Source organism: Phascolarctos cinereus, unplaced genomic scaffold, assembly GCF_003287225.1.
Source record: "Phascolarctos cinereus isolate Bilbo 61053 unplaced genomic scaffold, phaCin_HiC Scaffold_3;HRSCAF=262, whole genome shotgun sequence".
Taxonomy (NCBI): Eukaryota; Metazoa; Chordata; class Mammalia; order Diprotodontia; family Phascolarctidae; genus Phascolarctos; species Phascolarctos cinereus.
This window is the reverse complement of record NW_027555736.1, coordinates 206786363-206810423: the sequence shown is the minus strand read 5'-3', so window position 1 is coordinate 206810423 and position 24061 is coordinate 206786363. Positions and strand designations below refer to the sequence as shown.

At 41.2% G+C, this 24061-nt stretch overlaps 1 protein-coding gene across 1 annotated transcript in view; it reads right to left on the bottom strand.

Annotated features, from left to right (window-relative positions):
- Window positions 1-24061, bottom strand: part of CCDC88C (coiled-coil and HOOK domain protein 88C) — a 228463-nt gene that overhangs the window by 63244 nt on the left and 141158 nt on the right. The window contains 9 exon segments of the mRNA XM_021000217.2: window positions 612-773; window positions 1299-1487; window positions 2243-2384; window positions 4041-4168; window positions 5894-6237; window positions 6240-6963; window positions 8589-8726; window positions 18108-18292; window positions 22303-22447. Coding sequence (XP_020855876.1) covers window positions 612-773; window positions 1299-1487; window positions 2243-2384; window positions 4041-4168; window positions 5894-6237; window positions 6240-6963; window positions 8589-8726; window positions 18108-18292; window positions 22303-22447 — 2157 coding nt within the window.

Here is a 24061-nt window from a genome sequence, read left to right as displayed (position 1 = left end):
ATAGACATAACCCATACAGACAAAAGTAATTGGTGGAAAGGGGGTTTCCATAATTTTTAATAGTGAAAAGAAGGTCATGAGACCAAGAAGTCTGAGAGTCAGTGACAGTCCATCCTCTTTATTTTATCAATAAGGCCCAACTGAAGGCCAGAGGGGTTAAGGGACTTGATTCAAGGTCACGTAAGTAAGAGCATTGGGACTGGAACTCAGGGGCTCTTGGTTTTCCACCTTCCTATGCAACCTCCACCTAAAAATGATGATCACAAGAGCTAACATTTATAAAGTGCCTACTATGTACCAGACATGGCTGACTGCTTTACAACTATCATCTCATTTGATTCTTATAACAACCCTGGCAGGCAGGTGATATTATTATCACCCCCACTTTACAGATCAGGAAACTGAGAAAGAAGGTGAGTAACCTTCCCAGGGTCACAGAGACAGTGAGTGTCTGAGGCTAGTTTTCAACTCAGATCTTCCTGACTTCCATGCCCAACACTCTATCCACCGTACCGCGCCACCAGCTGTCTTAGTTTCCTGCTATCTGCCCATCATAACTGGTCTTCTGACACTGACTTTTGAGCGAATAACCCCTGCTCTGGGCCACTGACCTGCAGCTGAGCCGTCTGTGTCTGCAGGACCGTGTTGTGCTCCTGGAGAAAGGCGCTTTGCTTCTGAAGCGTCAAGACCTGGTTACTGAAAGCCGTGTTCTGTGTCTCCAAATGCTTGAGCTGTTCCTTGAGCAGCTGCTTCTCGGCGTGAAGGGCAGCGTTCTAGAGCAGAAGCACAAACCCCACACCATGAGCCATCATTAAAGTGATTATTAGAGAAAAGAATCCTATGAGAAATGCTAACTGATCACAAGTGTCCTCTGAATAGCGAATCTCCAGTAACAGACCCATGCAGGTCCTAAGGCAGATTGAAGAGGTAACATCAGGAGGCTGATGCAGGCTCTCTCTGGAATACCTACAACTCGTGGAATAACAGTTATAATGATAATAAGAGGAGGAGGAGAAGAAAAGTAGAGGAGGGAGAGGAAGGAGGGAAGAAGAGGAAGAGGAGAAGGAGAAAATAGCAGAAGAGAAAACTAGGCCAGAAACGTTAATTTTTTTTCCTTCTGGTGTGCTTTGACAAGCAGTATTGAAATCTCTGCCAGGCACTTGGGTTGAGTGTCCAATGAAAGGCAGAAGAGGGACCAGAAAGTCTCTCACGGGAATGAAGAAAGGAAATCACATCTGGGGATGGGAGCCGAGCAGCCACTGGAGAAAGGAACCGGGCTTACGTCCAGAAAGACTTACATTCCTTTCCAGCTCTATGGCTCTGTCCTTGACTTTCAACAGCTCCATCGTGGCATCTCGTTGGCCAGTATCCCAGTTCTCTTTGACCTGGTGGTTGAGGGCTACTTTCCCCACTGGATGCTTACAAGAATTCTGCAACTGTATCCCTTCTTCCTGGCTCTGCCTGAGTACTTCATATTCCTTCTTCATCTGGAGGGTTCATTAGCAAAAACGGACTTTAGAAAATATGTTTTCATGACTGCACATGTATGACCTTTATCAAATTGCTCTTAATGAGATGGGAGGGAATTTGGAACTCAGAATTGTAAAAAAACAAAGTTTAAAAAATGTTTCACATGTACTTGGGGAAAATATAATTTAAAACAAAAAAGAAAGAAAGAAAAAAGTATGGCTAAATCCAAGCAAAATGTAGGGGCTGGGAATAATCACTCTACCCAGTGTGGATTTCTGAGACCCAGTTAAGTAAGATAGATATTCTGTATCCAAACCCTTAGGAAGAATGTGGGAAAACACTCAATGATCAAGTGCCTGCAACTATAAGCTTGGGAATTACCAAACTTTTAATTTCCTCTCCTTACAGTATACAACATTGGGAAGATCAGATATGGAGATCAGGACTGAGAACTGATGGAGTGGGACTATGGGTCTGCACTCATGCATCCAATAGGCAGCTAGGTAGCGCTACAGATACAACGCCAGGTCTGAGTCAGGAAGACCCAAGTTCAAATACTGCCTCAGACACTTAGTATCTCTGTGACCCTGGGCAAGTCACTTAACCCTGTTTGCCTCGGCTTTCTCATCTGTAAAATGAGGCGGAGAAGGAAATGGCAAACCACTCCAGTATCTGTACCAAAAAAAAAAAAAACCCCAAATGGGGTCACAAAGAATCACACAACTGAATAACCACAAATCCTTCACCTCTGCATTCAGAGCATGGACCTCACCATTTTTAGTTCATTTTGCAGTTGATGATTTACATTAACCGTCCCCTCCATCTGGGCCTGTAAGAATACAATCTTATCTTCTTTCATGGCTAGTGTTGTTCTGAGGGCTGATTCATTTTTGTTCTCCAGTAGTTTATATTTTCTGAAACCAGAGGATACAACAGCATTACATCCTGCCTCACTCTAATTTATAAAGTGACCTCAATAGGAAAATTTCTTTTGGTCCTTCCTCCCCTGATCTCTTGCCACTTTGGCTCCCAATCTCACAATTACCTACGTTTCCTTCCTCCCACTGGCCTGTGTTGCACTGTTTCATTCTTGTGAAACAAAAGAAGGTCTAAAACTCATGTTGCAGAGCCCCCTAAGCTGATGTAAGGGGGTGTGTATTTGTGACTCAGATCTTGCCTCAGACAATGACTAACAGCATGAGCCCGGACAAAACAATTACCCTATAGGGGTCTCAATTCCCCCAGCTGTAAAATGAAGGGTATGGACTTATATTCTCTGAGGTCCATTCCCAGCTCTATGTCTGTGACCCTATTTAAGTGTGCCTGCTCACTTTATTATAATTCTTATTATCATCACAATTCTAATATCTTTGGGTCTCAATTTCCTCATCTGTAAAAACAGCAGGCCTCAGGATAGAGTCAGGAGACTTGAGTTCACATTATGGTGAACCTAAACAAATCATGTAAATTGTCTAGGACAAAGATTCCTTATCTATAAGTAAGGACGGAAGAAAACAGGCAGTCATTAAGTTTGCTCTAGGCACTGTGCTGAATACTTTACCAATTATCTCACCTGATCCTCACAACAACCTTAGAGTTTTTATAAATTATATATATGTAAAAATATTGTTTTTATAATAATAATAATATTCATATAGCACTATGTGCCAGGCACTCTGCTAAATGCTTAATAATTATTTTCCTAATAATTAATAATTATTATCTTATTTGATGTTCACAACAATAATACTAGCACATATAGCATTTATATAGCATTTACTATGTGCCAGGGAATGCGCACTTTAAGTACTTTATAATTATTATCTCATTTGAACCTCACAACAACCATGGAAGGTAGGCGCTAGCTATGATTACCATGTTTTATAGTTGAGGAAACTGAGGCAGATTAAGTGACTTGTCCAGGATAACATAGCAAATAAATATCGGTAGCCAGATTTGACCTCAGGTCTTCCTTACTGCGGATCCAGGGTTCTATCCACTGCAATACCTAGCTGCTCCTAAAATGAGATGGGTCAGATTTGATGGCTTCTGAGGTCCCTCCCCAGCTCTAGACCTATGATTCTATGCCTAGTTTACAATTCTAGCTCAATTACAATTCTTGATATGCCCAAGACATTGAGCCTCCCGTCAAGCAAGATTATTCTGACAGTCAGTGTTGCAGGATGGCCAAGTTATAAACTTGTCACACCAACAATTAAACAGAGATTTTAATGGGCATTTAAAATTACAGGCTAGCTATTACTGGGCTCACTTGGAAGGCCCTGGAAGTGAGAGCCTCTGTTTATATGGAACAGGCTCACGGAGCCCTCTGACCTCGCTGGACAAGCACCCGAAAAAAAGAGCTCCCATTTCTATAGCGCCTTGAGGTTTACAAAGCGCCGTCCCCACAGCAAAGCCAGTGATGACAGCCATGCTCATATTTTTTTTAACACACGCCCCCAAAATCAAAACACAAGGAAAACAAATATGCTGGGCGAATTCTGTGCGACAGATATATTAAGGTCAGACTAAACAGCAGAGGAAGCTGCTATGGGAGCTAATTTCCTCACTTGTCATCATTGCTGTTATCATCCTCCAGCAGGGGCCCTTTGTTCAGTCCAACTTTTTCCAATTCTTGGCTCAGCTTGTCCCGCTCACTGGACAACTGTTGGCTCTTCAGCTTCTCAAGGACCAAGTCCTACAATAACAACATTCGCATCATTAACCAAATAACAGAAGACACAAAGCAAGATGGGAGATTCACATATTAACCCACTGTAATTCTACACACACACACACACACACACACACACACACACACACACACACGCGCGTGCCAATTTCTCAAATTGAGATGGATGTGGATCTTCTACTACGGCTTGACAAATAAATAAAGGCAATAATACTGTCTCATATCCCCTCCCCACCCCCAAATTGTGGCCAAAAAAAGGGAGAGGGGATTTTTCCACTGTCCCCTTCTGATCCCGGGTCAACAATTTTGATTCAAGCTAAGGTAAAACTCCCTAATAATCAGAGCTGTACAAAGGAAGAATGGACTTGGGGAGGTCACACTTCACTGGAGGTCTTCAGGCTGAGATGAGTGAATACTTACTGAGGTCCACACAAAGGGGGTCTGAACTTGAACTTACATGTACTTGAACTTCTGTTCCAGTACACATACACCAGATGACCTCTGAGGTCCCTTTCAGCTCGAGTCTGCGGTGATAATAACTTGGTGATATTTACTAACTAGACTATAAGCTCCTCGAGGGGAAGTAGTCTGTCTTATTCATCTTATGACATACAGTTATTACTGCTGTTGGTTCAGTCATATTCAACTCTTCATGACCCCATTTGGGTTTGTGTTTTTTGGCAAAGATACTGGGCTGGTCTGCCATTTCCTTCTCCAGCTCATTTTACAAATAAGGACACTGAGGCAAACGAGGTTAAATGACTTGCCCAGGGTCATACACAGCTAATCGGTGTACAAGGCTGGATTGGAACTCAGGAAGAAGAATCTTCCTGACTCCATGTCCAGTGGTCTATCTACTGTGCTACCTAGCTGTCCCACTGACACACAGTATGCACCTAACAGACATACTCTGAATGAGTAAATGGATTTTGTTGACCTAGTCCAATAAAGACCATCTTTACATTATTTTATTCTTATCAAAATTATTATGAACTATTATGAATAATAATTTCTCTTATTTCTCTAGGTAAATCTCATAAAGGCTAACTGTTTATCACAACATCTCTGTGTCACAGATCATAAGGTAAGTGCCATTATCCCCATTTTAATAAGGAAGCTCAGAGTTAAAGTGACTTGTCAATGGCCACATAGACAGCCATTTTAAGAAGTGGGGCTTAAACCCAGGTCTCTGAATCCAAATCTGGTGCTTTTCCCACCATTCATTTATTCAATCAGGAAGTATTAAGTACTTACAGTAGGCAGAATATTAAACCAGGGGAAATAAAGAGTTTAGACAGGACGTCTGCCTGCAGCAGAGTTTCCAACCTGGTAGCTCATATGATTGCATCTATTTTTATGTATCTTTTTGTTTATCAGCTAATAAAGATTTTATGCTATAATCTTTCCAGATATAAATCTACAATCTTAGTATGCTTTTAGTTTTCAAAACTAGGTGTTGAACTTATGATTCTAAGCTTAAAAGCTCCAAACCACTTCATCTCCTGAATACCTGAATGGTCAAAAAAGCATCTACTGACCTAAAAGGTTAAACGAATTTTTAATAGTATTGCCCTGGACAAAAACTGCAGGGGAGAGAGAGCACAGCCCTTGTGATTTCTGTCACATTCAAGCACTGTCTTTAAAACATTCCAACACCCCCTCTCCAGAGGTACATCCCCAAAAGATGAGAGACGAAACAAAATGGTGGAAGAAGCATGCCCAATGGCTTACCTCTCTTAGTGTTGTGAGGGTTCTCATGTGAATAGTGACTTGCTTGGTGAGATCCTTATTGTCCTTTTCTAGTTCTTTCAGCTTACTGGAAGAGTCCTTAAACCGAGCAATTTCTTTTTCTAGTGTTTTGTTTTCTTTTTCGGCAGCTGCTAACCTCATGACATTATCATCCAAAATGGCATCCTTGAGTTCTACCTGTTGCCACAATCTCTTCGTCTCCTTATCCAGCATTTTTTTATCTTTCTCCAACTGGGACACTTCCTGCTCCAGCATCTTCTTATCCTTTTCAAATCGTTCTAGCTGCTTGTTGGTAATCCTCAGCTCTTCCAGATTCCGATGCAACGTTGGTTTTGCGTCTCTACCTCCTCCAGCTCCTTCTCAAGCTCCTGAGTCTTCCTGTTGCTAGATTCCAGAATCTGCTGAAGCCTCAAGTTCTCAGCATTCAGACCCTGGTAACTGAGCTCTAGTCTCTCAGACTTCTTGCTCAGGGCCTTCAACAGCTCTATAGTTTTCTGGAGCTCTTCCTTCTCCTTCTCCAGCTCCTTGTTCTCGATCTCGATCTGGGCCATTTTGCCGCTTGTGAACCTCATCGTCTCGAGCATCTTCCGCAGCTCCAGATTCTCTTCGTCAAGCTGTTTGTTGTCGTGCTCCAGGCCCTCCAGCCGGACAGACACATTCTGCAAGGTGTCCAGCGACTTCCTCAGCTTCCTGTTCTCCACCTCCAGACCCCCATTTTCATTCTCCAGCGCTTCGACTTTCTCCATGACCATTTTCATGGATGTCATTTTTTGGGCCAACTTTTCGTTCTCTCTTTCCAGCTGGTGAAGTTCCTTCTCCATCGTCTCCACCCGTTCTGCCTTCTCTTTGACGTGCTCAAAATCCTTGTGCAGCTGCTTCTTTTCAAACTCAGACTTGCTGAGTTTGCTGCTCATCTCCGTAATGGTTTCGTGCAGAGATCTGTTTTCTCTTTCAATGTCTTTCACTCGAGCCTCATTACTGACCTGAGATCTTTCTCTTAAGGACCAAACCAGCTGATTGAGATGGTCTTTTTCTTGTTCAAGGTCCTTTATCTACATAAAAACACAACCAAAAAAAAGGATAATCCAAGAGAGATTAGTTAGCTAATAGCTAGTATTTACATAGCTCTTTTTAGGTTTCCAAAGTGCTTTACAAAAATTATATCATTTGATCTCATGTTAATCCCTGGGAGGCAGGCACTATTCTTCTCCTCCCTATCTTGTAAATGAGGTAACTTAGGTAGACAGAGTTAAGTAACCTACTCAGGGTCTTCCAGCTAGTAAGTGTTTGAGATTGGATTTGAACTCCAGTCTTCCTCACTCTAGGTCCATCACTCTCTCTACTGTACCATGTAGCACTACCAGGTTAAACAGGACCACAGAGCTAGGGCCAGAAGGGATCTCAAATGCCATCTAGTTCATCTCTCTCAAATAAGGAAACTGAGACCCAAGGAAAGTAAGTGATTTGCCCAAGGTCATATATAGTTAATATTAAAAGTATTATTTGAACTCAAATGTAAGTTGAAATTAAATGACCTAGAATTTGGTACTGATGAGGCTATTATAAATACCAAACATCCAGACTGAATTCTAGCTTACTCTTTTTTTTTTTGGCAAGGCATTCGGGGTTAAGTGACTTGCCCAGGGTCACACAGCTAGTGAGTATCATGTGTCTGAGGCCAGATTTGAACTCAGGTCCTCCTGACTCCAGGGCTGGTGCTCTATTCACTGTACCACCCAGCTGCTCCTGTAGCTTACTCTTTAAGATAGGAGGAGTTCTTAACCTGGGGTCTATGAAGCTATTCTTTTTCACTTTGTTATAACTGTATGAATATCACGGTTTCCTTTACCAATCAACATTTAATAAGTACCTATGTTCCAGGCACTGTGCTAAGCACTGGTCACTTACTTTGCCCCATAAGTTACTTTGTAATCCCATGTGTTTTATGTAATTAAAAACATGACTGGGGTATCTAGGTGGCACAGTGGATAAAGCACCAGCCCTGGAATTAGGAGGACCAAAGTTCAAATCTGGCCTCAGACACTTACTAGCTGTGTGACCCTGGGCAAGTCACTTAACTCCAATTGCCTGGGAGGGAAAAAAAAAAAAAAAGAACATTTTGAGCAGGAGTCTATAGGCTTCACCAAACAACCTTCCCCAAAGGGGTCCAGGACATGAGAAAAAGTTAAGATCCTCTGCAATAAGGTAATATCTACATACTTAAAGAAGGGTAAACTGAGAAAATTATAGTGGCATAGTACATAAAATAACGGACCTGAAATAAGAAGACCTGTGTTTGAATCCAGCCTTGGACATTTTAACAAGCTCTGTGACCCTGAGCAAACTGCCATCTGCCTCAGTTTTCTCAAATGTAAAATGTGGATAATAGCAACTATCTCTTAGGGTTACATGAAAAACATTTTGTAAAGTGCTCTGCAAACCTTAAATCATTATACAAATGCAGCCAATGATGATGATGATGACAATGATGATATAATGGGTTAAAATACTTTCTCACCTGAAAATCTAACAGTTGAAAAAAGGGTCTCACCTCCAGAGCTCCAGTAAATAATGTCGCTAAAACTCTCCACTGGCTTTTGGAAAGCCACAGTGAAACTATCATGACATTAACAGCGGGCAAAGGGAAACCAGCTGATGCTAGACACGAGGACCGTACCTGCCTGTCTTTGTCCGCCTTCTGCGTCTCCATGTCACTCTGAAGCTGCTCCTTCTCTCTGATTAGCTCCTCACTGAGGGTCTCCAGATCCTGGTTACTCTGTTTCTCTCTTTCAAGCTGAGTTTGTAACTTTTCGATCTTCAGCAAGGCCAAAAGGCAAACAAAAAGAAAAAAAGGGAGTCATTATTAAAAAACGTTCCAGCCTGTCAAAAACCTAACCAAGTTTCCTTTCCAGATCAATACCATAGTACTGATGCTTCCTAATGAGACCCAGGGGCAGGTAGTGGTTGTAGTGTCAGGAAGGCTCATCTTCCTGAGCTCGAATCCTGCCTCATATCTTTACTAGCTGTGTGACCCTGGGCAAGTCACTTAAGCCCGTTTCCTCCATTTCCTCATCTGTAAAATGAGCTGGAGAAGGAAAGAGAAAACCACTCCAGGATCTTTGCCAAGAAAACCCCAAATTGGGGCCATGAAGAGGCAGAAAAGACTGAAAACGACTGAACAACAACAAGCCCGCACGCTAAACCTCACGAACATTTCTTGGAAGTTAGGTGGCACAGAGGATAAAGTGCTGGGGCACAGAGGATAAAGCGCTGGGCCACTAGTCAGGAAGACCTGACTTCAAATCTTGCCTCAGACACTTCCCATCTATGTGATTCTGGCCAAATCACTTAACTTGTTTGCCTCAGTTTCCTCAACTGTAAAATTAGGATCACCATAGCACTACCTCCCAGGATCAAATGATAGTATTTGCAAAGCACTAAGCACATAATAAATGCTTATTACCTTCCTCCCCGTGTTGATTTTATTCATAATAATTATATTATTATCATCTTATTCTTCTGTATCATCATATAATTGTGGACATTTATGTAAAAATGTATATGTACAAATCACTTTAGTTATATCACTGTGTTCTACCTTTACCGCAACCTGTGAGGTAGTCAGGGAAGGTAGTGCCAGCCACATGACCCTAGGTAAGTCACTTACCCACACACTCAGCCTTAGTTCTGTCATCTGCAAAATGGGGATAATAATAGCACCTACTTTACAAGGACATGTAAGGATCAAATCAGAAAATACATGTAAAACACTGCATAAACTTTTAAAAGCTAGTGGAGGCACAGAGATACGACTTGATGGAAATTATCATATGGCAGCTAATAGATTCTAGGCAACTGTCATCTAAGTCTCCTCCTATCGATCTATTATTCTTTTCACGAATGAAGGCCTTCCCTTTGAACTAATGTCTCAATTCTTCACATCTCTTTTATAAGTTACTTTAAAAAATCTATTACTATTCAATATAAAGGAATAACTTTCTAACAATGACAGATATAAAAAAAATGCTCGATTCCTCCTGAGGAGTTTCTAATGTTAATTCCACCTTAGACGGTGTTTAAGAAGAGAGAGGATAGCTATTTGTGAAGCATGCTGTCTCCCCACTGGGGTACAACATAAAAGGAGACAGCGTGGTAGGGAAGGGTGCCTGCCGTCTTGTGATCTAGGGGCAAGTCTCAACTCAGCCGGGCTTCAGTTCCCTCGTTTGTGAAATGACAGAGTTGGACTTGACCTCTAACATTCCTTCTGGCACTAGATCTATGATCTCGAGAATCTCTGCGGATCTTATGGACTCAGACTACAAATCTTGAGTTTTGGAATCCAGAACTATACACAGCCCGCTACTGAGCAGACTATATTCATTCCCTAAGTCCCTCTGTGTGTGGCTAGACCATTCCTCTGATAAAAGAGGAGTCTCCCAGGGTTCCCCAACACTAACTCAGACACCACAAAAGGGAAATAAGCTGGACTAGCCCTTTCCCACTGTGAAACTGGCCACTACTATTAACAATGTCCATTTCAGGAGTGGCATCGATAAACTAGATCATATCCAAGGGAGGGCAGTGAGGATGATAAGGAGACTGGAAACCATGCCAGATGAATCCTGGCATGTTTATAACCCTGAAGAAGAGAAGACTTAGGTAGGCAGGAAGGGAAGGCAGGAAATATTATTTTTATTTAAAGGTAGACTAGACCAGAAATTCTCAAACCGGGTACATGAACTTGTTTTTTTAAAATATCCTTATAACTATTTCAATATAATGAGTTTCTTTTGCAATTCTAAGTATTTTATTTTACATATTTAAAAACATTTTTCTGAGAAGATCCATAATTTTCACCAGGCTATCAAAAGCATTTGTGATCCAAAAAAAAAAGAACCTGTAGCTGTAGATTTATTCTGCGTAGCCATAGAGGGAAGAACTGGAAGCAACTGGTGGAAGTTTCAGAGTCAGATTTGGCTTGATGTAAAGACCAGAGATTTAGAGCTGGAGACCCAGGACCTTAAGAGGTAATCAAGTCTGACATTTCCCCCTTTCTTCACTTCACAGATGAGGAAACTGCCCTGGCTCGTCCAGCTCGTAATTATGAAGCAGGATTCAAACTCAACTGTTCTTCCCTCCAATCGAGCATTCTCATCTAGTAAACCACCTCATCTCTCAGTAACTTCCTAATAATTAAAGCTGTCCCAAAATGGAATGGGCTGCCTCTGGGGATGGTAAGCTAATGCAGATCTTCCATGTAAAGGCTGGACAACTCCTTGCCAAGGATGCTGGAGATGTATTTCCTGCTTTGGGTGAGGGTTAGAGTAGGTGGCCTCTGATGTCCCTTCTCAAACAGGAGAATCTACAATTCTTTCATTCCATCCAGACTAACTCAGACTTCCTTTGTCTAAGGGGGTATGCCAATCTCAATGGCCTTCCTCAATTTCTCAAGCACTAAGCTTCTAAGGTCAACACTCTCTAGACAGCTAGCATCTGCTCTGCCCCTTCAGGTGGACACTGGACCAGTCCTATTGGTGGTCTTGTCCCCACTTTATCACCCTCTCCAATCTGCAGCCACTCTCTAATTCTTTCTGAACCACCCACATACTACACTTTGCTGTCGAAGAACCAAAAGCTAAGGGTGGCCAATGCTATCTCCTCCCTTTCCAGTTAATCACCCTGTGGGGTTTAAATATGTGATTTCCTCCATAATCAGGCTTCCTCACTGCCGTTGGTGGCTCTCACCCTGCCCTCTACCTCCTCATCCTTTTATGGTCCTCTGCCAGAGTCCACATTCTGCTGTGTAGACCACAAAGCCCCAGAGAGGTTTGCTTTCATTTTGGGTAATGAGTGTGTTGGCTGTTCTCCTAAACTTAGGAAAAATTAATTTCTGCTAAATGTGCCAGTGCCGTTCCATTACAATGATGAGATTTTGGGTTTTCTTTAAATCATCTGATCTGTCTGTCTATATCACGTAAGTATTTGGTTTGGTGTTCCCAGAGGGTACTGATGGTAAAAGAAAAAAAAAAAACCTCTCATTATTTCACCTGAAAGTTTCATCTATTTTTAAAAGAACTGTCCCTACGCCCGATCACACCCTGGCAGCTTGTTCCTGTTGAGACATGAGCTAGGGTATGTTCTAGCACTTCGTGCCAGGAGGTAAGACTCCCAGTGCCCCCTGCTGACTTTCCTGATCTTCTCCTGCCCCACAAGTGGAGGTCTCACTGCCTACCTCCCACCCCAGTGTGGCCCAGTATCTTCTCCAGCTGTAGGCTGGTCACCCATTGGGTTTATCTCTCCCCTACCCTGGAGACATTAAATCTACAGTCAGACTGAAAGCTGGATGACTTGCTTTATCCAAAGTGAAGTAGGCAGCAATGACTAGAAAGGAATATGTAAGGCTAGGCATCAACAAAGAATGAGACAGTCTTCAGGCAGTTAAAAAACACTCCAAGATATGCATGGCATGGGTGGGGTAGAATTAAATTTTTTTTAAATTTATTTATTTTTTTAAAGATAATTTCTGAAGCACAGTTAGATCTGGGTAGGTTGTGTTCTGCCTCACACCTGGAGGCCCAAGTATGAAGGAGAAAATTAAGTGAGCCAACAGTTAAACTGATGGGACAGCAGGCACCACGGAACCATGGTTCAGGCCTGGGCAGGCCAAAGCCCACAGAGAGAAATGGGCCTGCAATCAAGAGACACAAGCCTCAGTTTCCTCATACGTAAAATTAGGATCTGACAGCACCTCCCACACAGAACTGTTGTGCGGACCAAAAGACATGATGTATGTTAGGTGTTTTATAAACCTGAAAGTGCCATATAAATGTCAGCTATCATCAGCTCTTAACACTCACTTGTTTATGAGCTTAATAACTCATATTTACATGTGTTTTTAAGCAGAGGTTCCTAAATTTTTTTGTGTCTCTGACCCCTTTGGCCCTTGGGTCAAGTCCATTCTCAGAACGTTTTTATTTTTTTAGGCAATTGGGGTTCAATGACTTGCTCAGGGTCACACAACTAGTAAATGTCAAATGTTTGGTCTGAGGCCAAATTTAAACTCAGGCCCTCCTGACTTCAGGGCTGGTGCTCTATTCACTGCACCACCTCGCTACCCAGAATCATGTTTTTAAATGTATGAAATAAAATACACAGCACTACAAAGGAAACCAATTATAACGAAAGAGTTCTCAAAGTATTTTGTAAAATCAAGTTCATGGACCCCAGGCTAAAAAGTCCTACTTTAAAGTTTACAAAGCACTTTATATATATATCATTTCACTTGAGTTTAGAAAAACTCTGAGTTAGGTATTACATGTATTAAGGTGGAAGTAAAGGGAATAAGCATTTACATAGCACCTGTTATATGCCAAGCACTATGTTTAGGACCTTACAAATATTATCTCATTTGATCCTCACAACAGCCCTGAAAGGTAGGTGCTGTTATTATTCCCATTTTAAGAGCTGAAGAAACTGCAGCAAACAGAGGTCAAGTGACTTGCCCAAGGTCCCATAGCTAGTAAGTGTCTAAGGTCACATTTGAACTCGGGTCTTCCTGACCCCAGGCCTAGAGCTCTACCTACTGTACTACCCAGATGCCTCAGGGTACCCATTTTATTTCCTTCATCCCTTACTGAGCTAGGCTATGCCCTTGACTTTTTTCCTCCATCATGTCCTCAAAGCTTTCTCACCCCTGTCTCTGTGGCCTCTTTCTTTGATGGGAGTTCTTCCTGGAACCTCCATTTTAAGGAAGGCCCCAGGCCAGCCAAGTTGATTCCTTCATTCCTCTCCCAGTTCCATTCTTGGCTCTCTAGATTTCTTTCTCTACCAAGTTCCCTAGGATACCTTTTCCTCTACTCTATCCTTTGGGGCCTCTTTTTATGTATCATCTCCTATTAGAATGTAAACTCCCTGAGGCCAGGTGCTGTTATTCTGTCTGCTTAAGCATTTAAGAAATGCTAGCTGTCTTGTATCTTTTACAAACGAGGTTCAGAGATGTTAACTGACCTGCCCACAGTCACACAGTTAAATATCAAAGGCAGAATCAGAACTCACACCTTACTGGCTCTCCAAGAACAGGCAGCTATCTACAATTCACCCTGAAAACAAATTCCTCCAAGGCTGTTTCCTCATTTGTGAAATGGGACAAATAACACTTTCACTACTTATCTCAGAGGACTGCAGCAGTGTGCATGGTAAATCTTGTGGAGGAACCACCTACCTACCTTAGCCAGGCTGGAGAAATCACCTTTTAAAATTTTCTGATTTTTAAGACACACTCCAGCAAGTGGGTAATCCCCTTTTCCCTATGAATTCTGCCAAAGCAGCATATCCTGATGGCTTTACTTTAAACACTTTTTTTTCCCTTTGACAATTGGAAAGGCCAGACAGAATGCTACCAGAGAGTGGAAAATGGGAGGGGGGGAACCCTCTGGGGAAGGGAAAAACCGGAGAATAAGAAGGCGCTCCAGCCAGCAATGAATGCCAATTCCTGTTTGTACAGGCAGGAAGGGCTGTATGGAGGGTGGCATATGAGGGCAGTAAAAAGAACAATGGGAAACTGGAGGGGGAAAAAAAGCATTTCCCGAGACCTACAGGGAGGACAATCTTTAGTCACCTCCATTCACTAGCATTACCTTTCAGTCTTGCAATTAACATTCAATTAACAGCTCAATGGAGCTCCCTGGAACCCTATAATCCTTATCGTTCTAAATGTCAGATCTTCCTTATCTGGAGCAAGGCCTGAATGCTTTCTCAATCCAGTCATTTCCTCTAATTGGTTAATAAGAGCCCGTAAAACAAGCCCCATAATTCTGTATTCTCTGTTTTCAGCAGAAGGTGTAAGCAACAGACACATGGGATTTTTATCCTCTGGAACTAAAAAGAAAAACCTGTGGGCAGCTGAAACTTTATGTACAAAAAGGGCAGTCGAAATAGGGGTGGGGAGACAGCATCCCAGATGGGGAAAACATACTTAGGATGGGCATAAGAATAAAATGATCAATAGGCATTTGTTATCATCATTATTATTATTAATAAGTGATAGCATTTATATAGCACTTTTAGGTTTGCAAAATACTTTACATATATTATCTCATTTTATCTTTGTATCAACCCAGGGAAGTAGGTGCTATTATTAATCACATTTTACAGTTGAGGAAACTGAAGTAAATAGAGGTTAAGTGACTTGCCTGGGGTCACAGAGATAGTGTCTTACAGCCACACTTGAACTCAGGCCTAGCTCTCTCTCTACTATGACACCAAGCTAATTCTGCATGTCAGACTATAAAATGCAATAGTTAGTACTTGCCCTCAAGAAGCTTGTATTCCATAAAAGGAAACTACACGTGTACATATATAAAATTTATTTTATAGGTTTTTATTTTGTAGGAGATCACATTTATAGGTATGTAAAATACTTACACACCAAACAAATATAGAGTGAGATAAAACAGTAGTGTCCAGGGAAGAATAAAAAAAAAGCAACTGCATGTAAAAAGTAATTAAAAAAATAAAATAAGAACTCTAAGAGGCTGAAGAGAAGAAATACATGCTAGACCAGGGTGGGAACCTTCAGCCTCTAGGTCCTCATATGAGGCTTTCTAGGTCCTCATACGCGGCTTTCTAGGTCCTCATACACAGCCCTATGACTGAGTCCAAACTTCACAGAACAAATCCCCTTAATAAAAGGATCTGTTCTATAAAACTTGGACTCAATCAAAAGGCTGCACCCAAGACCTAGAAGGCCACATGTGGCCTCAAGGCTACAGGTTCCCCACCCCTATACTAGACCTAGGAGATGGCCAAGGTAAAATCTGGAAGGAAAATTAGAAAAGAGCATCTTGTGTGAGGAAGAGTAATATGGACAGTTTGGCTGGACTACACTGTACGGGAAGGGGAATAATGTATATTAAGACTGGACAAGTGGCCTGGAGCCAGGTTTTAAAGGGCTCTAAATGGCAGATGGGGTTTGTATGTGAGCCTAGAGTTAAGAGGGAGCCATTGGAGTTTACTGAGTAGAAGAGTAATAACACGGTCCATGCTTTGTGCTTCAGAAAAATCACTTTAGAGGCTGGTGGAAGATGGAATTGGAAAGGGGGAAGACGAATTAAGAAGATCACTTAGGAGGCCACACAGGAGAATGGTGACCCCGAGTAAAGAGAAGGGCACCGACTGCGGTGACATTGTGTAAGAAGGGACAAGAGCTGGCAATTGACTGGATGTATAGATTAAGGAACTAAGGACAATTCACATGTGGAGATTGGTAACCTGAGTGAGGATGGTGGTACCTTGGACAGAAATAAAACGGTAGAAGTTTGGAAGAGGGGCTAAGGGAAAAGATGAGTTCTCAAGAATCACAGAAATTAGATTTGGGACTTTGGGGAGTATCTAATCTAACTCTTTCATTTTTCTAAGTGAAGAAGCTAAAGTCCAGAGGGGTGAGGGCCACATTCAGTGATTGGGTATGACAACGGTCACATTACTCCTGCACCCAAATCTGAGAAATTATAAAATCCTTTTAGAGCCCAGCCAAGGGGCCTTGGGGGATCATCTTAACCAAGATATGCATGGAAAAGCTGAGTTCATGGTCACACAGCTAACTGATAGTAGATATAAAACTACAAATGCAAGCTAGAGTTTTTCCTATTACATTATACCATTTGGAGAAAAGCACTTTTATGGCAACCTGTCTTAACTCTACTAGATGGGCAAAGGAAAGGAGCTGGCAGGACCAGAAAACAAAGCCGGCCATGGAGTGAACATGGAGAATAAGGAGAAAACAGCTTAAGAATTGCATTGAGATAGCAAATTAATCCAAGAAGAGGACAGCAATGTTGGGTAGGTTCTGAATATGGTACCCACAGAGAAAATGACATGAATTGTGCAAGATGAGAAGATAAGGAGGAACTTCAATTTCTACTTGTGGAGAGATGAGGATGAGTACGGAGATGAGGATAAGAATGGGGATGGGGATGGGGTTGGGGGTGGAGAAGGGCACAGGGATGGAGAAACGGATGAGGATGATAACAGCTAGGATTTATAGTGCTATAAGGTTTACAAAGCATTTTATAAATATTATCTCACTTGAACCTTACATAACCCTGGAAGGTTGTTGCCATTATTTCCCCATATGACAGATGAGAAAACTGAGATGGTGACTTTCACACGGTCACTCAGCTAGTAAAAATATAACACTAGATTGGAAATCAGGTATTCCTGACTCCACTAAAAAAATCAGGCTGCTTATAGCAGTTTCTTAAGCATCCAATAGGAAACTTGGGCTAAGAAACCCACCCTACATACACGTAGTTTGGCCACACCCTATTTCCAACCCCAATGAGCAGTTATATAAACAATGACCACTCTGTCTCATTCTTTCCTATGTGCTTTGAAAATCAACCAATCACCATTTTTATATGTAGAATAATACTCACATTTTGTATACAGTATTTTCATTTTTGTCTTTATATTCCCAGTGCTTTCAAATATTAGTTTAATGGTTTAAATAATTATAATTAATCATACTAATTAATAATTAATAACTTAATTAAAAGTTAATTAGTTTAACAGAACAGTGAAATAGATCAGGGAAGACGTTTTCATGCCTATTTTACAGATAAGAAAGCTGAGGCTCAGGAAAGCAAAGGAACTTGTTCAAGGTCTCAAAGAAGGGCTATGATTAAAATCCAATCTTCTGACTTCTAGTCCTGCTTTTCCTACTTCCACTACCTTTTGAGTCTAAATTAGACTTTTATTTATTTATTCATTCTTTTATTAAGGTGATTTCTTCTGTGAAGTTTGGAGTCAGTCAAAGGGCCGCACTTGAGGACCTAGAGGGCCACATGTGGCCTCAAGGCCCAGGCTCCCCACTCCTGGTCTCTAACTCAGTTTTCTCATAGCTACACTCAATCACAAAATAGCTCTTGTCCAATGTTTCATTTTTAGTTTTTTTTAAACACGAGAGTCTTTTTTTAAATTACTGTTTACTGTATGATCTTAATCACTCCATATCAATTATCAACTGTTCTTACTACCCTGCTGTTATTTCCTGATTTTGTTACATAGCCTTTCCTGGGAATATGGTACCAATGATGGCAAGGTTCTTTACTGGACAGCCTTTGTCTTGACCTCTCATTGTCTTGTGGGCTTTAAAGCCCCACAGCACCTGGCTGGCAGGGCAGAAGGAGGGGGTTACCTTTCTGCTGAGTTGATGGTTCTCCGTTTCAAGCTCCACAAATTTTAATTTGCTTTCTTCTGCAATCAGGGAGGCATCTCTCAGCTCTTGGATGGTGTTCTGAAGGCTCTGGTTCTCCTTCTCTAGCTTCAAAATTCGACTCGAGGCACACTCGTTCAACTCAAACACAAATGACTTCCTGGATGCTAGGAGAAGATTGACAGGATCAGAACTCGGCGCTCTAAAGCATCCCTGGAGTGCCCAGAATGGAATCAATTCCACCCCCACTGACATGTGGCTACTTGTGAGAGACAATAAGGAGTACTGGATCGGGCACCTGTCGCACACTCAGGAAGACCCGAGTTCAAGTCCTGACTCTGATACCAACTGGCCAACAGTATGATCCTGGCTGGGCAAGTCATTTAACTTATGAGTGCCCCAGGCCACTCTCTCTATAACTATAAATTACTGAACAATTGCCGATTTGCATTAGTAGGAGTTCCATCATCACTGGAGAGTTCCCTACGTGGCTGAAATCACAGGTCTGGACGTAAACGAATGAATGAATGGATAAACAAATATAGACAGAAAGAGAAATAAATAAATGGATAAATAAAAATGAATGAAGGAATGAAACAAAACAAGATCCTAAAATAAAACAAAAATGTGAAAGTCATTACGATAAGGACTGGGGATTTTTAAAAACTGAAAAATTATATAGTCCTGCTCTCAAAGAGCTTTTGGGGTGGGGGCAGTGAGGTTAGATACATATACACATGCACAGCAAGTCCCAAAAGTCTTAGTGCAGTTTAAAGGTATTAAAACTTGGCAGCTAGGTGGCACAGCAGATAGAGCACAGTTCCTTGGGCGTGGAAGACCTGAGTTCAAATCTAACCTCATACACTTACTAGCTGCGTGTCCCCGGGCAGGTCACTTAATCCTGATTACCTCTAAAAAAAAATTAGAACTACACTAAGATTTTTGGGATATCCTACATTAAAGATAGGTAGGCTGGGGACAGACTGTGGATGGCCTTAAATATGAGCCTAAGGAGCTTGTAAAGCAACAAATTAGGATTTCGGAGCCCAGATCATGAGTGACAGGACAGTGTAATAGAGTGAGAACAGGCCTTGAATGCAGAAAAGTTATGGGTGCAGATCCTACCTCCTATATAGATTAGTTATGTGACCCTGGGCAAGTCACTTAATGTCTCAATGCCCAAAGCACTGCTCTAAGATTATTATAAACCTCAGAGAAGATGCTGAGGAGCTCACCTGGAGCTCTCAACCTGAAATCACAGATCTTACTTTAAAAAAAATCTCTGAGTGCCTAGTGATACTCAACTGGCCTTTATGTTTTGGGCTAGGCAAAGGCAGAGAGGTGGAATGCACAGGACACATACAGGGAAGGGAGAGTAATTCAACGTGGCAGGAGCCAGCCCATGTAGAGAACAGCATGAGATAAGACTGGAAAAAAGCAGGAGGGCATTTGTTCAGACTGTCCCCCAATTCTTGTTCCCATGGTTCACCTTCATGCCTTTGAATTCCTAGTTTTCTTTATAGCATATGACTTATGTATCCCCCCATAGATGGCAATGTAACCAAGACATTCATGCAAAAAAAAAATTAATTAATAATTAAAAAAAAAGAAATTAGGATGAAGGGCCTTGAATGCCAGGATAAAGGTTTTAGGCTATATCTGATAAGCTAAAGTGAGCTTCTGAAGAATCTAAAGCAGAATAACATGATCAGAAATGTACCCCAAAATTCTCACAAACATCAAAAAATAACAACAAAAATCATAATTTACACTGTGCTTTAAAGTTTACAAAGCACTTTACATGTTCTTCCACTTGATACTTCGACAACAACCCTGCATGGTAGGTCCTTTTATTATCCCTACTGAACAGATAAGGCAACTGAGTCCAGAGAGGTTAAGTGACTTGCCCTATGTCACATAGCACTTATCTCTGAACTTAGCTCTTCCTGCCTCCAAACTCTGATGCTCTTTCCCATTGATCCACCTAGATAAAATGACCGAAAAAGAGAGAGATGATTTGGTCCACGGCCCTGTTTATCATCCTATTCCTCTTAACTTTTTCTGAATTCTAGATGAATTGGGATGCTAGCTTTTCTCCAAATTAGACACTTTACGCTAAGCACTTTATAAACATTATTTAATTTGATCTTCAGAACAATCCTGGGAAGTAAGTACTGTTATTATTCCCATTTTACAGATGAGGACGCTGAGGCAAACAGAGCCTTTCCCAGGCTCGTAAGCTAGTAAGCTAGTAAGGCCAAATCTAAACTCAGGTCTTCCTGACTTCAGGCCCAGCACTCCATCTACTGTATCACCTGGCTATCCCCATTTCTGTCACCATATCCCTTGTCCTTATCTTCTCTCTACTTAATAACCTTCAATAGATTGCTATGGTCCAGAGATGGAGAACCTGTGGCTTTGAGGTCACATGTGGCCTTCTAGGTCCTTGGGTATAGCTTTGTGACTGTGTCCAAGTTTTATAGAACAAATCCTTTTATGAAGGGGATCTGTTCTGTGAAGTCTGGATTCTGTCAAAAGGCTGTACTTGAGAACTCAGAGAGCCACATGCTGCAGGCTCCCTACCCCTGCTATAGTCTAATAAAATACAAGCATTTAAAGTCCTCCACCATCTTGCTCCAAGGTACCTTTCCATCCTTATTATCACTGCTCCAAGTCACACGCAATACATTCTAGACAAACTGGCCTACAAATATGGCATCCTATCTACCACTTCTGTGCATCTGCAAAAATGGTGCCCCATGCCTACAATATATTCCCCCTCCTCATCTTTTTCTGAGGCTCAGCTCCAAGAGCCACCTCTTACAGGAAGCCCTTCCTAATACCTTCTTACTCGTTAGCACTCCTACCCTACTCAAATTATTGGGAACATGCATTTATTTGTTATTTATCCTTCTAGTAAAAGATAGATTACTGGAGGATCAGACTCCTTTCTATCATCTCTGTATCTTTAATGCCTAATAGTGTGCCACGCACATAAGAGATGTTCAAAAATATACTAATAAAGATTTATCAGTAAATTTTTAAAATGCTTATTTCCCTAATAAGAAAAATTGCCAGCCTGGATGGCTTGAATAAGTGTTATATGAATTAAATTGGCTGCTGAACAGATAAATGAATGAATGAGCTTAACTGTTCCCTCTGTTTCCCCAATAGCACATACTTTCAGAATGAATCAATGATCAAGATTTAAATTATGCTCTTCCACAATTAATACTGAAATACTTCTGCTGAATTGATAACTGATATTATTCCTCTGCTGAGAAATAAATCCAAAATTTTCACCAACCCCCCCCCCACACTTTGTAGAGCTGCAAATACTAAAATACTAAGGACAAATACTAAACCACCGCTATCAGCGGTGACTACGCATACCTCCTTTTTTAGAACCTCCTATTATTGGTCTGGTGCCAATGCGTCCTAGTGGCATTCTGGTTCCTTGTACATAAAACCCTTCCCAAGAAGGAGACTCTTCCCCCAGGAAGTTCTTCAATGGGTAAGAGTTTATATGTGGAATACGTTGGGAGGTGTAGGCAAATCATCCAACAACCCAACAGACTATTGTGAATGCTATGTTTTAGTTAGTCTTTCTTTGCATCGTAACTATCTAGGACGGTGCCTGGTACATAGTAAATGTTTAGTAAATGTTTGCTAATTTGTGCAAAACAAGAAAAATGCCCATTTGGTATATCTCAGAGAGGGGGGAAAAATGGCTGACATCTTTTTCCACTTTGGCAAATGTATCATGGGCATAAGAATGCCCAAGGCACAGGCTTCAGTGGGGAAAAATGGCCATTTGGGAGTTTCCTTTGCCATCAAGTACTGTTAGCCATTCATAAATCTGCCTAAGGTGGCCTCTGGGCACCACGCTGGCTTACACTTAGAGTGCCACGGAGTTCCCACAGGGAAAGGAAATGACACAGTGACAATCCATATTTCTCACTCCAGAGAAAAGGCTATTGGACTTTTTATTTTCAAGGGGTGGGGAGGGAAAAGACAGAGACAATTCCAAGTGGCATTTTAAAGGTAATTAGGTCTTTGGGGTTGAATTATCAGGCTTAGCTGTGGACTCCAAGGGAAATGATGTCAGACTTAGTTCCTTGGGATGGAAAGTGAAAGGACAGTGAAGACTGAGTCACTGCCTCCAGGGTCTATTTACCGTCGGAAAGGTCAGCATTCTTGGACAGCTGTTCCAACTCCCAGCCCAGGTGGGCAGATTCATTCATACTCTGCTTCTGAGCGATCTCCAGGACCATGTTTTCTTCCAAAAGCTCTTCAATTCGCTTCTTATCCGTGTCCCTGTCCTACGAAAGAAGGGAGAGCATAGGGAGAGACAGGATAAAACTCAGCAAGTGTAGGGACCAGTCCTGGTCATTAACACACCAGCTGCTCCTGGCAAGGCAGAAGCACGAAACGTTTCATAGAGGATGCGTCATGACAGCTTCATGAAAAAAGGATGTTGGGGAAATTCAGGTGGTATAAAAACAGGATATCAATAAAAAGTCATTAAAAGAAAAGAGTGAAAGATGTGCAAGACCTGATGCATTTGTCAAAACTTAGATGTGCATCCCAATCAAAAAATATGCAGGGAAAGAACCCTGGTAGAGTAGACACAGCAGTACCTGCAAGCTACATCATTTAAAAGAAGAACAGTGCCTCACTTCCAGGTAATAGTAACTCAGATTTCTATGGTACCTTATAGGTTTGCAAAGCACTTTCTTCACAAACGCCCTGGGAGAAAGTAGTATAAGCGTCATTAGCCCCACCTTACAGATGAGGAAACTGAGTCCCAGAGAGGTGAAATAACTTCTTCTTATATAGAAGCATTTCTTGAAGACAGGGAGGATTTTTGCTTTTCTTTGTATTCTCATTCCAGTGCTTAGAATAGAGCCTGGCACATAACATGAAATAAATGTTTGTTCACTAAAGATTTATTGCCAATAGTTAGAAAAAATGGAAAACTCTAGGGGGCTAAGATTTGAATCCAAGTCTCTTGACTCTAGGTCATATGACAGAACTTTTTTTTTTGACCATGGAATCCTTTAGCAATCTGGTGAGAACTATGGACCGCTTTTCAGAATAATGTTCTTAAAAACATAAAATATGTAGGATTACAAAGGAAACCAATGATATTGAAAATATGTTCCACTATAATGTTCCCTTTGTAATCAATTTTTAATCTAATTCAATTTATTTAATTAAATTCAATTTAAATTTAATCAACTGTCATCAATTATTTTTAAAGCTGAGAGATCCTCTATAAAGAACTCCTAGTCTAAAGCTACCTACTTATGCTAGCTTAGGATACAAGAGCCCCTAAAAACAGATTTCAGCAAAGAGATGTTTCTTTTTGCATGTAAAATTAATTCTCAATTCTAAGGTTGGGGTCATCATGATATAGGGTTACAGTATAAAACTTCCCTGCTCCTTCATTATTCATAATAACGTTAAAAAATCTGTCAATGAGACCTGTGACTTATAACTAAGTCCACACTATCTGTTCCTATAAAAAAGGTGTTTTAAAATGTTTGTATATATATATATGTGTGTATGTATGTGTGTGTGTGTGTGTGTGTATATCTATCTACCTATCTATTTATCTATCTATCTATCTATATCTATATCTATATCTATATCCATATATGACAGAACCTCTAAACTATTTGTCAGGTTTCCTATGTGTTAAGAAATGGTAAAAGGGTCAATTTCAGAGATCTCTAGGAAGACCTGTATAAATGGAAGAATAATAAAGTGATTGTGATGGTTCCTCCTATTGATTTTAATTTTTACTTACAACTTCACTAATGTGAAAATATGTTTAATAGGAATGTAAATGTAAAGCCTATATCAGACTGTGTGCCATCTTGGGGAAGGTGGGTGGGAGGAAGGGGGAGAAAAATTTTCAACTCAAAAGCATA